At 46.6% G+C, this 17,862-nt stretch overlaps 2 protein-coding genes across 2 annotated transcripts; one reads left to right on the top strand and one right to left on the bottom strand.

Annotated features, from left to right (window-relative positions):
* The first annotated feature begins 5,637 nt into the window (after positions 1 to 5,637).
* Positions 5,638 to 9,285, top strand: LOC120674336 (AT-hook motif nuclear-localized protein 10-like). The gene is made up of 5 exons (XM_039955508.1): positions 5,638 to 6,446; positions 6,556 to 6,608; positions 7,476 to 7,607; positions 8,290 to 8,451; positions 8,550 to 9,285. Exons 1-5 carry the CDS (start codon positions 5,891 to 5,893, stop codon positions 8,886 to 8,888), a joined length of 1,242 nt encoding a protein of 413 aa, XP_039811442.1. The 5' UTR covers positions 5,638 to 5,890; the 3' UTR covers positions 8,889 to 9,285.
* Positions 9,286 to 14,196: 4,911 nt separating this feature from the next.
* Positions 14,197 to 15,291, bottom strand: LOC120676898. Its single transcript, XM_039958229.1, has one exon. The coding sequence runs from the start codon at positions 15,046 to 15,048 to the stop codon at positions 14,464 to 14,466; it is 585 nt and encodes a 194-aa protein (XP_039814163.1). The 5' UTR covers positions 15,049 to 15,291; the 3' UTR covers positions 14,197 to 14,463.
* Between the last annotated feature and the right edge of the window lie 2,571 nt (positions 15,292 to 17,862).

Raw genomic sequence — 17,862 nt, 5'->3', positions numbered from 1 at the left:
CTTTTGGGTTTTTAGTCTGTAGCACACCGCGAAAGCGTGATTTTGCCTCTCGCACACTCTCAAAGTTGAAATTGTCTCTCAGACATTATAAAATCAGTGTTTGGTCTGCAACACATTGATTCAATTAAAAAACTCATTTCCAATCTGGTTGAGTGGTAGAGGTTGGTGAAATGACATTTATGCCCTTCTCGTTTCTTGCCCTGCCCGCTCTGCGTGTGTTCATGCTCTGCTCCAATGGCGCCTCAAAGGTCCTGCTGCTGGCGTCAGAGCTTGCGGCCTCCATCTCACTGGCCGCTAGTTGCAGAGCGAACGCGGGGGTCGGGCGCACGAAGCAGTGGGACGAGCCGCGAGTGCTCGTCGTGCCAGTGCAGCTCGTCCACGAGCGGCAGCGGATGGCGGCCACGAGCTCAACGTTGAGCTCATCAATGCACCGACGGTAGGGCCCATCAGGATCAGCCCATGAACACGTTCTTGTTGAAGCATCTCGATAGAGGGAGATTAGGAGCAGCTAAAGTGACGGATCTTGGCCTTCTCCCGTCCGCGTTTGGATTTTGGGGCCAATGGGCGGCGGCGGATCATGTCGAATCCCGGTCCCAAGCCGAGCTGCCTGGCGCGGTGATGCCGTCGCTGTCTGCGCCGCCGCTGGCCCGCACCTCGCGGTGGACCCTCGCCGCCGCTGGCCCGCGCCTCGCCACCGATCTCCGTCGCTGCTGGCCCGCCCTTCCTCCCTCTCTCAGTCCCTCCCCTTCCACCGCGCCATGGCGTCCTCCCATGGCCGCCCCGCCCCGCCCCGCGCCCTCCCGCGGCGGACTAGCCGCCGGTCTGCGCCGCCGCTGGCCCGCGCCTCGCCACCGGTCTGCTCCGCCGCTGGCCCGCCCTCGCTCCGGACCCTCACTGCCGGTCCGTCCCGCCTCCGTCGGTGCCGATGTCCCGCACCGCCGCCGACTGTGCCGATCGCAAGGGTCCGCCGGAGGCCCGGTCGTGGGCGCCTCCACGGGCGGAAGGCGGCTGCGCCGCGGGTGGTGCCGTTGCGGACGCGCGCGGGCTCCGCGTGAAGGCCGGCGCCGTGGCAGACGCGCGCGGAGGCCGGCCGCCGGCGCCGTGGGGCGGCGCAGTCGCCAGCAAACGCGCGCACGCAGGCCCCAGGTGAAGGGCGGCGGCGGCCGTTCCTCCGAGCGAATGGATAAGGCCTCCAAGGAGTCCAGCGGAGGAGCTAACTGAGTCATTGAAGCCAGGGGCATTTTAGTCTTTTTAGGTCTCGTTCTCTCACCTCCAATGCTGCAAATGAGTTGTTTAATAGATCCAATGTGTAGCGTACAAAATTTATGACTCAGAGTGTCCTACAGACTATATCAAAGAATAGAATATGCAACGCACAAATCAACGTTTTGAGAGTGTCCCGTGGAAGAAAAAAAACCAACACTTTTTAGCACATCGAATCGCGCGACGATGTTGCTCCCCCATCCAGAGCGATTTCTTTGTATCTGTGTACGAGGAGGAGACTGCGGTGTCGCAGCCGCTCCTGCAGCCGACATGCTACCACGCTCAACGAACGGATAGAAATCTTCGGAGACCCCTGTGGTAGTAGTACTCCTGCAGACAGAGGAATTGGAAGTCACCCATAGGTGGGGCAGGTACGTGCCGGGTCCACCCGTCAGCTACTCCATTGTCACGTGCTACCTACGTCATGTTCATATGCGATTTTAAATACTCGTGCTGCATCGCCGTGAGATATTTTGCCGTTGGGGAGGCCCCGGACCGGAGATCTTTCAACGGCGCCACTGCACTGGCCTCTCTCCCTCGCGGCCTCGTCCTCTCTTGAATTCCTGATTGATCAGGCGATCGCAACCAAAAAACAGTGACCCTTACTCTCTTTTTAATAATAAAGATAGAGATAGAGAAAAGTTTTTAAATCCCCGGCTGACTTGCTGGCTATCCGACTCTAGTGATGTACGAGTCGTTTGGCCGGCAGCTAGGTCCGTCATAGTCAATAAATATAGCAAGCTTTATGTGGAGAAATTTCTTAAGGATTATATGAAAATTCCTAAGTGCCCGTTAATCAAGAGATCAAACTTCTAGAATCATTACGAAACCCAAATAGAATGGGTATTCTATAGGAAATTCATAGAATTTCTAAATGAGGTGCAATTGAAAAAAAATATAAGCTTGTGTCTAATTCTATCCACTAGTTCATGCATTATTTGTGCTTTTCCGTCAAAATGATCATTCATATGGTTCTGTTATTTCTTCTATGCTATAAAGCATGACAACCCTATATTTGCGATGTTCTTCGCTAGGGATAATGACATGTAACAAAGGAGCCTTTTATCACTAAATTGATCAGTTTCAGTAATTGACAGATGATTACGGCTAGTTGCCGCTTGTTCTTCATGCCGAATTGTTGTACATGCAAAAATTACTATTGTCTGATAGGTAATAATCATCTATAATACAACATGTCACACAATGATAACGATCTAATTGGTTGTGTTTTACCACTCAATGTCCATGGCAAAGTGTTAAACATGTGACCATCCTTAGGAAATAAGAAAACGAATAACATGTCTTGCTAAGAAGTACATGAAAAAATCGAAGAGACCTAAGAAAGTGTTGGCCAGTTGATTCAATCCTTGTCCACCAAAAGGACAAACTCTTTTCATCCTATTCGAGTCAATAATATATGCTACTAGTTTTAGTAGCAAACCAATGGCTTCACTAATAAGCCGAAAACTAGCAAGATCTTTTTTTTTTCAAACGGCAGCTCATTGCCATTCAATTACATATCGTCATGATGCAATATAATGTTGTCATCTCATAAGGCATCTAATAACTTATGACCTATACGTGTTCGCAAGCCATTAATACATTATCGGTTTCACTGATTTTACGGAGGGTTGCTTCTCCATAGATGTATAATTTTTATAGCTACCATTCTTATTGTCAAGATTTCAACAATAGATGGACGTTATATCTTATGTCATTCATAAACTGCTTATTCATGAGCTTTGTTGCCTTCTCCTGGTGTAACTTCCCTCATCTCTTTTTGACGTGTATGTGTCGCGGCTCTCCCTCCACCATCTTTATATTCTCGGCGGACCTTGTTAAAACATTCAAGCTTTTGTCTTCGGCAGATCAAGATAGTTGTTAAGGTACTTTCTCCTTCATCTCCTCTTTACATCTCTATTTTCTACTAAAGGGTGTTCGAGTTTACTAAACCAAGTGTTCACAATCATAGCTAGCTATTAGAAAAGAACAACCCGTTAATCCCACCATGCGCTATTCTTTTGGCATCCAGTATTGAGAAACTTATCGATCTAAGTTAAAAAAAAATCGTTCTTATTTTAGGTTGAACTTGTAATTTTTACTATATAGGCTCATTTCGCTTCGTTTCATAGTACTTAATATTTTGTATTTTATAAATTTCTATTACTGTATAAGCATTTTTGAGTTAGAATTTGACGAAACATGTCCATGAACAAGTATAGTTGGTTCTTGTTTCTGTTGGTGAGAGCAGTCACGATCGCCCTCATGGTGGTAGCCATAGCTAGATTTTGTATGATAGGCGCTAGTTAATTTAATTGTAGCGTTGTTTTTTGCATCTATTGTTGAAAAAGCAGGCTGGTTAATTCAACACAGCGAATTCAACCGCTTTGGATTCATAATATTAGATAATTCTAGTTGGTCCATCCAAAATTCCTTTTAAGCGCTGCTGTATCCATAAATTTGAGTTAGGGTTTGAAGGGAGTTGTTAGTTCTAGAGTATAGTTTGATTCTTGTGCTGTTTTGAGAAGAGAGTAGGCGTGGTTGCCTATTTGGTTAGAATATTTATAATAAATTAGTAAATTACTCATACTTCTTTCTAATACAAAAATTTGATTGATTGGTGATTGGAGCGAGGTGCTCCACTAGATTACTAATCCAGTTTCTAGTAATTAATAAAAAAATTTAGTAATCATTAAAATACACCTCACTCTCATTTAAACGAGGGGGTTCTTCCTCTGTTAGTTATTGGTAAAAGAGAGAGTTTATTTTAGTGTGAGTTATGAGTAATCCGGTGGAAATGCTTTAAGGCTGAACTACTTGGCGGTACTAGGAGTATCCTGGTAAACAAACTAGTGTTTTCCTTACTTTTTTAAATGGTGTTTTGAATTTGGAGTAGGAGCTGGTGTCGGCTTTTATTTGTGTGTGTTTGCGGTGGAATTGTGGTGGATGGAGGAGTGAAAAGGTAGGACGGCGTAGTTATGACTAGTCTCCCTTTCTCGCGAACTCCGAGCCAAAAAGCGTCCCCACAGCTGCTGATATTTACACTGCACAGCAGCGGGGGAGGAGAAGTACACTGCACATAACTCTCCCTCTCTGTCTCTCTACACGAGTCCACGCGTGTGTGTACGCGAAGCAAATTTCTTTCTCGCTTGCTCTCTCCCTTTATTTAGCCCTTATCGTTTATTTGGGTGTGTAAAATTTTTGAAATAGAATCTTTTCACATTAAAAATATTAAATATAAACTAATCACAAAACTAATTACAGAACCCGTCTGTAAACTACAAGACGAATCTAATGAGACTAATTAATCTATCATTAGTGTATGATTATTGTAGCAATTTAGTGTCCAATCATATCCTAATTAGTATCATTAGATTTGTCTTGTAATTTACAAGCAAATTATACAATTAGTTTTTTATTTTATTTAAATTTAATACTCCATGCATATAAGATTCCTCTTCGATGTGATAGTTTTGGAATTTTGAATTTTACAACTAAATAAGAGGTTATTGGCCTCGCTTTTACTAATTTCCATTTCCTCCTCCTTTTTCCCACCTTGCTTCTTTTCCTCGCTTTGCTCCCTCTCACCTCTATGCAGCAGCAAGGCTAGCTAGCTAGCAAGGCTCTCTCTCTCCCATCGATCTCGTTCCCATTGCATGCGAAACAAGCAAGCAAGAGGTCAAGAGGAGTGAGCGAGAGAGTGGGGTTTCGTGTGAAGTGAGGACTCGAGGAGGACGAAACGAGCGAGAGGGAGTCGTGGCATGGTGATGAGCCTGCTGCTCCCCGCCGATCTAATCACTTTGCAGCCTTGTTTAGTTGCGTAAATTTTAAGGTGTAAAGTATTATAGTTTATTCGTTTGTATTTGATAATTATTATCTAATTATGGGTTAATTAGGTTCAAAAGATTCATCTCGCAAATTACAGACAAATTGTGTAATTAGTTATTTTATTTAGCTGCAGTTAATACTTCATACATGCGTTCAAAGATTCGATGTGATGGAAAATTTTGTAAGATTTTAAAATTTTGAAGGCAACTAAACAAGGACTAGGTACCGTACTGGTGTGCGCGCAAGCAAGCGCCCGATTATATTTTTTTCACGGATGTGTTATAATTTGTGAGATGAATCTAATAAAACTAATTAATTTATAATTAACAGATAGTTATTATGATATTACTGTTATAAATTATAAATTAAATAGCTTCAATAAATTTGTCTTGTAATTTATAACTATATGTTATAAAAAAATTTGTAAATAGATTTTATTTAATTCTCTTCTCCTCCCCGCTTCTCCCTCCTACCCGAGCTGCTTTCTTGTTTTTTTTATCCGTCCCCTAGCTCTGATTTTGAAAAATATTATCTCTGGCGAGCAACCTACTCCGCTCAGACCGAAGTCGTGCTTTCTCGCTTAATTTCCATGTTACCACTAGTGCTCTAGTCTTGAAGTGCCTTGCAGTGCTGGAAGGAGGAGGACAAGGTCTCTGATCAGCTGAGCTTGTCTGGTCAAAGCCGAGAGCTTTGTTGTGCTGCGAGTCCAAGCTCGACGGGACCAGTGCCGCTGTGAAGCACAGCGGCAGCGGCGACAAGACGAGGAGGCGGAAGCTGCCAAGCGGATAGATCTACGCAAATGGAGACCAAGGACGTGGCCCCGCTCCCCGCCGCCACTGCCGCCGGCGCCGCCGCGCCCGTGCACGCACCGGCGTCTCAGCCGCCGACGTTTTCTATGCCGCCGCCGCAGCACCAGCACCAGCAGCCTCCGCCGCCGCCGTTCGCGCAGCAGCAGGCGGCCCCGGCGCCGTCGCCTGGGGCCCCCATGCCCGGCGGCATGCGCCTCTCGTTCGACCACATGGCGGGGAAGACGGAGCACCACCACCACGCGGCGCCCATGCTGTACGCGCCGCCGCCGCCGCAGTCCACCGCGGGCGCGGGCGCGCCGGGGGGCAATGTGCTGGGCATGGGCGAGCTGATGCGCAAGAAGCGCGGGCGGCCGCGCAAGTACGCGCCCGACGGCAGCATGGCCCTGGCGCTGGCCCCCATCTCCTCCGCCTCCGCCGGCGGCGCCGCGGCCCCCGGCCAGCAGCAGCACGGCGGGTTCTCCATCAGCAGCCCCCCGTCCGACCCCAACGCCAAGCGCCGCGGCAGGCCCCCAGGCTCCGGCAAGAAGAAGCAGTTCGAAGCCCTGGGTACGCGCTCTTCTCCCGTGCTCAGTTTCCTACCATGGCGTTGCTTCCCCTGTGCACGTCTCGTCGGTTAAATCTCACCAGCGTTGCGCTCGTGCCTCCTCCCGTGCAGGTTCTTGGGGCATCGCCTTCACCCCTCACATCCTCAGCGTCAAGGCCGGCGAGGTAAGGTTCACAGATCTTGGTCAACTTCCAAACGTTTGGCTGCATCTTGGTCGCCCGTCTATGGGTGTAGATCTGCGAGTCCGCGCATCTCCTTGTGCGCGTGGCTGTGTGGTGTGGCCTTCTTTACCGGAATGCCAAGTCACCGGTGCTGTGACCTTTGTCCTCTGTTCTGCCATACCGTTGCGAAGCCCGGCAGGTTGCGAGCTCGCGTGGGTGTCCGTAAGATTCCCAGCAGGGCTGTCAGTTGACCGGCCCCACGGTCAGCGGCTGCAGCCTGATTAGGGCTGACTAGTGGGTGGTGCACTCGTCACTCTCCTGATCCAGACTGATAGTCCAGTGCTCGCAGTACGACCCTGAAATCTGCGTTGTACGATGAGGGGATACAAGCATCGACACCTTTTGGTTGCTCTGGTTTTCAGTCTTCATCACTCGAGTGAACCGTGGACTGTGCATGGTAGATAGCTGGGTGAAACAAATGCTCATGCTGATCAAACTACTCTGGCAAGTACGGTGGCATATGCTGTTCTCTGTTGCTGTATTTCTGACCTGGTACTTCATAATTTGATAGATCTTGAGTATTTACCTGCATTTACTTTGACTGTTGTTTGAATTGGAGTAATTCTGTGCATCCTCAACATTTGCCTTCAGCAACCCGCTTAGAATTCTTCTATACAAGCTGTTAACCATTAGCCAATTGTATAGCATGGTTCAAGACCAAGACATGTCTTTTGTTTTTTTCTTTCTTTTGGAGTCTGTTGGACCTTTGTTTGGTACCAATTTATTCTTTACGAGTACCGGTTATCTCTTCATTTATTTTCAGTTGGTTATCACTTGCATTTCCGTTCTGAAATGTCCGCTTCTTGGCAGGATGTTGCATCCAAAATAATGACGTTCTCACAGCAAGGCCCTCGCACAGTCTGCATCCTTTCTGCTAATGGTGCAATTAGCAATGTAACTCTTCGGCAGCCTGCTACATCTGGTGGATTAGTTACTTATGAGGTATTATGTTGTACTGTTCTCGTGCTAATGGAAATTATGATGTTCTGAAGTACTAAATAATGGGTTCAGTATTGATTTCTTTGTTATGAGTTTATGATCGATTTCTTTATTGGAAATACATGTTTTTATACTATGCTTCAGAAGTCAGAACAGTACGTGAATCTCAAAATGCCTTCTCCAATGTTTTATAGAATGTGTCACTGATCCATCTTGCACTTCGTACTTCAACTAACAATTTGGCAGGTTGGTGAGAATGCCACCTGGTTGGTGGGAAACAAGGTCTTTATGACTTTGGTTAAAGTAGTATTATTGTTGGCTTCTTCATCCTGTCTTTGGTCATCTGAAATTAGGGATTGAAATGCACAACAATTTGTCTTGTAAGTTACAGGGTTGTTTCTTCTTCTTCTTCTTGTGATTGGATTTTAACTGTACTGAAAATTTGGAACTTTGATGTGAATGCAAAGGAGATCGGATGCCATATGGCAATAGGTCTAGTTTTTTTTTTCGTATTTGCAATAGGTCTAGTAGGTGTGTGCGTAGAAATGCCATTTCACAAAAATTCAGAGTCTGAAGCTAAAGGACTTACTTTGAGCAATTAACTGAACAAATATGCATGATATTCATTATTCCACTTGACAATGTTATGCTTTCGTCTTCTGATGGTGTACAATTTCTTGTGCAGGGCCGCTTTGAGATCATCTCACTATCTGGTTCTTTCCTGCTTGCGGAGGATGGTGACACTCGCAGCAGGACTGGTGGTTTAAGTGTCGCACTTGCAGGATCTGATGGACGAGTTCTTGGAGGATGTGTTGCTGGAATGCTCATGGCAGCCACTCCTGTTCAGGTTTGATCAGCTTGTAGACTTTCTTCCTACTAGCTGACATTTGTTTGCTTTATTTTGCTGACCACTTCGTACTTGTACCTGTGTTTGATTATCATCAGGTTGTGGTTGCCAGTTTCATCGCAGAGGGCAAGAAATCAAAGCCAGCTGAGGCACGGAAGGCCGAACATGCTCCTCCACCACAGATGTCTACCTTCGTGCCACCTCCAGTGGCCACCAGCCCTCCATCGGAGGGCACATCCAGTGCATCATCTGATGACTCTGGCAGCCCGATCAACCACAGCGCCATGCCCTTCATCCACTCCGGCCAGCACCAGCACCAGCATCAGCACCCTCACCAGCACCAGCACATGCCGCCTGCCTATGCGTCTGGTGGCGGGTCCCTCTCGGCGCACCAGCAGAACAGGCATGACTCTGACATGAAGATGATGTCGAACTAACACTGCTCAACCCTAAGTGCCCCATTTCTTGGTTGGGCTGGAGAGGAAGCTTCTGATGGGGTTGATTGGTACTGCTGCTATGGATGATCCTTTGTGTCGTCTGCTCTGATCGGTGGTGACGGTGTATCTGCTATAGCTAAGCTAGCTAGGAGAGTAGGGTTCATGGTCTCACCTGCTGTTGTTTCCCCGAGTAAGATTAATTTAATTTGGATTAGCCGCCGTTGTAATGCTGTAGCTTTGTCCTAAAAGTCTGTCAGTCAGCGCCTAACGCGAGTTGTGATGGATGCCTGATGAGATGTTCACCTCCTAGGCTAGTTAAAGTAACATTCTCTAGTGTTATGGATCATGGATTTACTTGAATGCTCTGTTTAATTCAGGATGGTATCCTGTTTTGCTTCGTTCCCTTATATTCTGCTGCTTTATCATGTGTGCATTTTCACTGGAGCATTCATTTGTGGGATTTGACTGGCTGCTACGAGGAATTTTGTGATTCTGATACGTCAAAATGAGATTCTGTATTGTGAGCTTTAGAAGTTGGCACACCAGTTTTACAGAAATGTGTTTATCAGTAGGGTTCATTCTGTGATCTGTCTGACGGTATGGATGGAGAGAGATCACTTGACCGCCGCCAGTTTGCTGATAGGTTTCTGACTTTCTGTCATTGCCGTCTAGGAGGACACTAGTTTTGTGGGTTGGAGCATGGGTAAGCAGGGAGAATTGGGGACTGCGAGCAGATAGCGGTGGTGGAGTTCCTACGTGGAGCTTACCGAGCACATGAGTTGACGCCTTCATGATCAGCGGCTTAGAGCAACTCTAAGAGACTCTCTATATCAGTGGCGGAGCTGGGGGGCTGGCATGAGCCATGGCCCCCTCTAAAAAAATAAAAGCAAATGCATAGTTAATAATTAGCTAATAAAATTAGATCGAACTTTGATAAAAATCAATGAAAAATTAAAAAAGAAGATTGATTTTCTTTAACAGAATAGATTATTTTGTTTTTAAATTTTTAGTTGAAGTTAATTTCATCCTTAAATTTCCAGAATTACTGTTTCAACCATCGATCTTTCTCATATAGCTCAATTTAGCCGGGAAGAATCGCATATCATATCAGCATACAATGGGTTTCTATTTTTTAGCAACAACAAATATTGGTTCACACATACTTACATGACACAACAAAATTTTAACTTGTGTCTACATAATTTTTTTCCAAAAAAGGAACTTTTTTCCAGAAAAGAAACTTTTTTTCCAACAAAATATGTTTGGATCAACTCTCTTCCTTAAAATTGTACATCATTTAGTTTTTATCAAGGTGAAACTTTTATAACAATCAAATTTATAGAATTGTTGATTTTTATTAACTATAATTGACCAGATGTGACAACACGTGCCAACATAGCATGCCACATAGGATAAAGGATTAAATTGAACCAGATAGAGAAGTTTGAGGACTGAAATGATTGTTTTGAAAGTTTGGGGACGAAGTTGAGTTTTGGATGAAAATATTTGGTCTAAATTAAGTATTCCATATGTTTGTCCGACCCCCTTAAATTTTCGTTCCAGCTCTGCCACTGCTCTATATCATTTCTAATTGTTACGAATAGAGATTTTGACGAAAAAATAGCCTCCAAGAGCTTCTCTAAGTGGTTATCCAAATATAGCCATCATCTATTCCGGATTTCTCGCTAGCTAAAATAGATAGCGAAAATAACTCTATAGAGTGTAAACAAGGTATAGAAAAGCTGTTGGAGAGTGAAGATGTATAGAGAGTGATTTTTATGTACATGACTCCAAATGATGATTTAAAGAGTAAAATTTAAAAAGACTCTTAAAGATGCTCTTACCATGGACCCTTTAGCCGCCGTTGGCATCTTACACACCACCACGCCGGCTTTCTTTCCCCCGTCGCCCAGCTCCTTGCCGTGCTGGGGGATTCTAAGGTCAACTGCTAGGGCCGCATAGACCCGGCGACGATGCTCGCCTCCAGCTCCCATGGTGGCGGCAGAGGTAAGTTCTTTTTTTTCTTTTAACTGAAACTGCTCTGTTGTGATGGTGACCATGGGCTTTGGGATCTATAGTAGGCCAATGGGCCGGCCCGGCATGGCACGGCCCGAGCCCGACTCGTCCCGGCCCGATTGGCCTGATTAAGTAATCGTGCCGGGCCGGGCCGTCTCACGTGCCGAGGCACTGTGCACGAGCACGGCACGAGGCCTATTTGTCTTGCCGGCCCGGCCCGACCGGCCCGTTGGGCCCGTGCAAGCACCGCCGGCCGCCCTCGCTGTACTCGTCGCCGGCGCCGGTGTCCGGCCGCCTCGCCGACTCCGGCTCAAGATCGGCGGCGTCGCACTTCGGGCAGATCTCGCTGGCGACACCGGGTGGCCGCCAACGCGGGACGTGCGCCACCGCGCCAGCCTCTTCGGCGATCTGGACGCGCGCTCTGTTATATTGTGATCCAAATTCTGTACAAGAAAAAGGCCAACTTCCGACGGAGCGGAGCGGAGGCCCGTCGCCGGGAGTCTTGGGCCGCCAGGTAAGGAGAATTATGTTTGGAAATTGAAGAAGTCTTTGTATGATTTGAAACAGTCTCCTCGTCAGTGGTATAAAAAGGTTTGATTCATTTATGTTGTTACATGGCTTTAAAAGATCTGAATATGATAGCTGTGCTTACATTAAAATTGTTGACGGATCACCTATATACTTGCTGTTATATATTGATGACATGCTTAATGCTGCCAAGAGCAGAAAAAAAATCACTATAGTAAAAAAATTATCGAGTAGTGAGTTTGATATGTAGGATCTTGGTGCTGCTAAGAAAATTCTAGGTAGGGAGATTACTAGAGATAAAAAATCTAGTTTATTATTTCTTAGTCAGTATAATTACATTAAGAATGTTCTTCATCGTTTCAATATGCATGATTTAAAGCCAGTTAGTACTCCTATTGCACCTCACTTTAAATTGTCAGCCGCTCAGTGTCCTAGTTTTGATGAGGATGTTGAATACATGTCAAAAGTCCCATATTCTAGTGCTGTTGGTTTTTTAATGTATGCCATGGTTTGCTCTCGCCCAGATTTATCATATGCTATGAGTTTGGTTAGCAGATACATGTCTAATCCTGGTAAAGAACACTAGAAGGCAGTTCAGTGGATTTTCAGGTACCTCAGAGGGACAGCAGATTCTTGTTTGAAATTTGGGAGAACTGATCAGGGGCTCATTGGTTATGTGAATTCAGATTATGCTGCTGATTTGGATAGGCGCACGTCACTCACAGGTTATGTGTTCATTTTTGGCATTTGTGCTGTGAGTTGGAAGGCTACTTTGCAGCCTATTGTTGCTATGTCTACCACAGAAGCAGAATATATGTCTATTACTGAAGCGTGTAAGGAGTCAGTTTGGCTGAAAGGTTTGTTTGCTGAGCTGTGTGGAGTTGATTCTTGTATTGATCTACTCTATGACAGTCAAAATGCTATATGTCTCACCAAAGATCAGATGTTTCATGAGATGACAAAGCATATTGATGTCAAGTACCATTATGTTCGTGATGTTATCTCACAAGATAAACTGAAGGTATGCAAGATCAGTACTCATGATAATCTAGTGATATGATGACTAAACCAGTTTCTGTAGCTAATTGGTTTGACAGCTTAAACCAAGAGGCTATTTGGTGCCTGAAGTTCTGTTCTTTGTTGTGTTCATGTGATGATTTGATATGCTACAAGAAAAAAAATGTCTCAAGGTGGAGTATGCTATATTGTGATCCAAATTCTGTACAAGAAAAAGGCCAGGCGTTGTAAACACACACCTGATATAGTGAAGTTCTTGCTGGCTGGCGCTCGTGGTTTTTACCCTTCGCATTGGAGGGGTTTTCCACGTTAAATCCTCGTGTCTTTTGTGGTTTGATCTTTCTGTTCTTCGTCATTTTCTCGCCGTCGCTTCTAACACACCCGACCAACCACCGCCGCAGTTGGGGGCCGCCGGGCGCCGGCCGCGCCGCCGCAGTTGGGCGCCACCGGTGGGAGAGGGAGGACGGGCGGGCGCTGGCTGCGCCGCCGCCCCGACCAACCACCGCCGCAGTTGGGCGCCATCGCTGGGAGAGGGAGGAGGGGGTGCCAACCGCGGCGGCCGCCGCCGCAGGCGTGTGGGAGAGGGAGGGGTGAGGAGATTTGGGAGGTGGGGAGTTAGGGTTTGGTGAGAGGAGGGGTAGAGATTTCTATTAATGGGTCAGAATTAGCAGGCTTTATTCGTGCCGGGCCAGCCCGGCGCACGTGCTGAGCCATCGGCCCAGGCACGGCCCAACGCCCGTGCCGAGCTGGCACGGGCCGTTTAAATTCGTGCTGGACTGGGCCTTGTACCGTGCCAAATTGTCGAGCCTCAGGCCGGCCCACGGGCCTCGGGCCCAATGGCCAACTATATTGGGATCTGCCCAATATGGCCCGCGTGGCTTTCGTTTGATGGCCGGCTGTTCATCATGCTCCTACTCGTACTCCACTTGCTTTACTCTTTCGTGACACTCATAGCACAACATAATCTTGTGGGCTAGTTTCAATGAGAGTGTCATAGTAATATTATGAGCATTAAATTTACTGATATGACAAAGTTTCCTGACATGCTTCTCGTAGTGGCTGGCAGCTGAAACGACCCGAAAAGTACATGTGGAAAATCCATGTTCGAATTATATGAAAATCCAATCCAATAGTTAGAATTCTGACTGATTGATTTAGTTCACAGATATGTTGATAGATATATACTCAAACACATAATCTTTTTCGGAAAAAGTTCAATTTACTCCCAGCAAAAGTCTGAATAACCTTTAAACTACAATCTGGATCAATTTACCCCTAAACTATGCCATTTAATTCATTTTACCTCATAATGCAATTTAATTTTTTTGTTTCTCCGTTAAGTTGAATTTTAATGTGAAATTTTGCATGGTAGTAGTGGACATCACAATGCCTAATAAAAATTTGTTATAATTTTTTCATCATTATTTTCATATAATTTTGAACTCCAATGATTAATGTATTATGAAATATTCTAACCTATCAAAATAATAATAATAAATTACGATATATTCTAACATGTGTTATGATGTGTAGTATCATCTTGTAAAATTTAAACTTCAAACTCCAGCTATGCATGAAGAAATAAAAAGAACAAATTGTATTAGGGGGTAATTTAAACCAAAGAGCATAGTTTGGAGGTAAAATAAACCAAATGATAATTTAGGGGGTTATTTGGATTTTGGCTATAGTTGAGGTGGGTAATTTAGACTTTTTTCATGTTTCTATATGATAGTATGAATAGATTGGATATTCACAATTTTTCATCAGTATTGATCATTTATGTGTGTATAGTACAACCAAAACGTAGTACAAAGCCACGAAAAAAATGTGCTCCTAATGGAACTGAAAGATATCCAGTAATCCACCTATCAAAATGCCAGAAATTACAAACTTAGCTAGCATGCATGTTGATACATGCTACTACAAAAGATACAAGCCCATCCATGCCGAGCTACTAGCTAGCTAATGATGAAGAAGCTGATGAAGCCGGACCCCAAGAAGAAGAAGCCGCAGCTCAGTTGAAGTCCTTGGTTATGGCCGGGATGCAGCTGGAGCTCCTGGCGAGAGCGCCGGCGTGATCCCTGGGGCTGTTGGACCTGCACCTCTTCCTCAGGATCTCCCGCATGGCCTCCGTCTGCATGAGCACGGGGTTGGCGCGGCCGACGCGGTTGAAGCGGCCGCACACGGCCATGTGCGCCGCCAGCGCCTCCTCCGTGCGGCCCCCGTGGCGGCTGTCGGCCTCGCCGTTGACGGCCTCCGCGCACAGCCCGCACACCCAGCGCCCGCAGTAGCGCTCCCGGACGCGGCGCACGTACTCGGGCGTGCACTCCTCCTGCATGCCGCAGCACTCGCACCGCGCGTCCTCCACCTGCTGGTGCTGCTCCGTGATCGCCGGCAGCAGCTGCTGCGTCGTCGCCGCCGGCTTGGCGTCGGCGGCCTTCCTGTCCCTGGCCAGCTCCAGGGCCAGGTCGGACATGGCGCGCTGGAGCCCCTCCATGGATATCCTCCTCGGCTTCGACTGCCGCCGCGCCGGCTTCGGCTTCGGCGCCGGCGCCGGCGCCGGTGCGGCCGCCACCGCTGCGTCCCCGTTAGGCGCCATTATTATCTCCGTCGATCTGGGTCACGCACCAAATCAAAGATTACTCGTACGTATTAATAATACAGAGAAAGAGGTAGCTAGCTATCGATCTCTCTTGTAACTTGTATCAATCAATACAGCAGAGAAAGAGCTGCTGGCTAATGATGATTAGGTGATGGCTGAATACAATGCTTTGCTCGAATGCAATGTGGATCATGGCAGTGTACAGAAGCGAGCTTTATATACAGCCGAGGCTACCAGTGTAGGCAGCTGTGCAAGCGTGTCCGATCACTCTCGTGCGCGGAAAAAGGTTCTACGAATAATTAGTGGAGGAGATGCGTCGTTAGCTCGTGACATGATCGAGCTGGAGATGGAAAGGAAAGGGGAGGGAGAGGGGACGAGGTGAAATGATGGCAACGGGTCGGGTTCGGATCGGATGGAGTCTCCGTGCACCCAAAACCGAAATTCGAAATCGAAACCTGAACCCGAAGCCGATTCGGGTGGAAATCCATCACCAAAACCAAAACCGTGGATACCCGAAACCCGCGGCTAAATATACACATTTTCACATGTATAAACAAAAGGCAATAAATAATAAATATTTTCATGAGTCAACTTTCAATAAATTTAATACTCTAAGTAAACAAGTTATCATTAATATATTATAAAATATGAGTTTTAATTCCAAATAATTTATTTCGGATATCCATTGGATATCCACGGGTGGAAACCAAAACCCGAAACCGAACCTGAAACCAAACCTAAATCCGAACCTGAAAACCGTGGGCGAAAACCAACACCAAACTCGAAACCACAAGGACGCCTGAAAGCCCCAGATTGCTCCAGATCTGCGGCTGGGATCGAATTGGCTGGCAGGCTGGTACGCATCATCTCAGTGGGCTCGTGAGCGAGATGGTAATGTTTTGCTCGAATTTTCCTGTCCATGCGTGTGTCACAGTAATATGGCCCTTCGCTCTGATTAATTTATGGGAAACACTTCACTAATTCTGCTGAAAGAGTGAAGAGTGTTGTATGCTGATGCAAAATTATTCTTTTCTGTTGGAAATAAATGGGCTTCTCCGCCCTCTCCAGGATCATGCACGAGCAGCAAGACAGTGATGCATGAACCATGCTGTACAGTGTACTAAGGGTTCTAAAAGGACACTAAATTTTAGCTTAGATAATATAAGTACTGGAATTTTACCTTATAAAATTTTGAGCTAACAATATTAAGTGCCATGAAGCACTACCACATCTAAGCACACAATCAGACATGTATACTTATGCAAAGTGAAAGTAAAATCAAATATTTTATGGAAATTGGAAGTGAAGAAAATTAAAACGGCCAATTCATGTTTTGCCAAACAATTAACGTTTTTTTCTTTTGTCAGGGCAAATATTATAGCTTTTTCACTAAAATTTGACCATGATTACTACTCCACACATTATTACATTAACCCACGGTTAAAATTGCATCAGGGCCTGGAAAAAGCAGCATCTCGTGGCCGGAGCCCGGGCACGCACGGGCGCCGCCGCTGCGTCCATATGCCGTGGCACCGTCCAGTGCAACGACATCCACAAGCTTCTGCCGCCGGTGACTCGGCGGCGAGCCGGCGGCAAGTGCCCCGCACCGCATCATTGCGCGAAAGAGACGGCGATCGAGGCCGCAGGAGGCTCACGGGAAGTTTGGGCGAGGCGATCATTGCTGGATCGGGATGCGCCGGCCATGCCTTTTCTTCCTCTCGTTTGGGAGGAGAGATTCGCCGCACTTTCACTGTGCCGCCTGGCGGACTCGCCTCGTCCCCCCTCATCTCATTTAGTTGCCGTGCTTCATCATTAGATGGCTCATCATTGCGAGCTCAACTTGTGTGCTATTGATGGTTACTTGATGGTTAGGGTCTTATTTAGTCTGGCTTCTTGCTCGTCCATTTCTAAGCCTAGACCGAAAAGGCGACCAGAGGGGGTGAATGAGAGCCGATAAAAAATTCTCGCAATTGAAAGCTCGGCCTATGATACCAAGTTTACACCCAACCCTCGAGTCCTAAGTGAAGTGTAGAGTAGCTATAGAGGAGCTACACTAACACAAAGCAGCCCTAGGAACAAGCAAGAGCGACCGTGGAAGCAACCACGATGAGCAGCACAAAAACAGCACGGTATAACTCACCGGTTGATCCGACGCTTGAGTTTGAATGGCATGTTCATCCGACGAGCAGAGTCGGCAGCAGTCAAAGCGAGCACAGGTTGAACCGATGCAGAGGCTTCAAAGGGCGTCGATTGAACCAGTGATAGAGCACCGGATGATCCGACAAAATCAAGCCCAATCGTCGGTGCAGTTGTCCAGAGGGACTGCAAAACGACGTAGTGAACACCGGTTAAACCGACGCCAACAAAACCCTAGCGTCGGTGCAATTGACCAGAGAGATCACAAGGCGAAAAGTGCTGAGCACCGGTTAAACCGACGTAGACAAACTTCAATACGCCGGTGCAACGGCAAAAACAGCACGCAAAGACAGATATTCAGGCTTCTCCGGTTGAACCGATGCTTGTGGAACAAAAGCACCGGTGCAACCAAGCCGAACGTCCAAAACCCTAAAGTACCAAGATCCTACACACCAGTTGATCCGACGCGGACAACTTCAAAGCGTCGGTTCATCCGGTGCTAGGAAGAACAGAGTCCAGAAACTCTTTTCAGCCTGTGACCTTTGGAATCTTCGATGATTGGAAGATCAAATCAAGTCCAAAGGAGCTCAAATTTTGCAGCCATGATCACAAAGGACTTGTGAACATGTCCACGGAAGGAATCGACGAATCACTCCATAGTTTGGGAGGAATCGA

Source organism: Panicum virgatum, chromosome 5N, assembly GCF_016808335.1.
Source record: "Panicum virgatum strain AP13 chromosome 5N, P.virgatum_v5, whole genome shotgun sequence".
In the NCBI taxonomy this organism is placed as follows: Eukaryota; Viridiplantae; Streptophyta; class Magnoliopsida; order Poales; family Poaceae; genus Panicum; species Panicum virgatum.
The sequence above is the reverse complement of the archived record's forward strand: the minus strand, read 5'-3'. Positions and strand labels throughout refer to the sequence as shown.

Coding starts and splice junctions, on each gene's coding strand:
- LOC120676898 (XM_039958229.1), bottom strand. CDS start 15,048: ATGGCGCCTAACGGGGACGCAGCGGTGGCGGCCGCACCGGCGCCGGCG.
- LOC120674336 (XM_039955508.1), top strand. CDS start 5,891: ATGGAGACCAAGGACGTGGCCCCGCTCCCCGCCGCCACTGCCGCCGGC. Junction 7,608..8,289: donor GTGGATTAGTTACTTATGAG/GTATTATGTTGT, acceptor TTTCTTGTGCAG/GGCCGCTTTGAGATCATCTC. Junction 8,452..8,549: donor TGGCAGCCACTCCTGTTCAG/GTTTGATCAGCT, acceptor GATTATCATCAG/GTTGTGGTTGCCAGTTTCAT.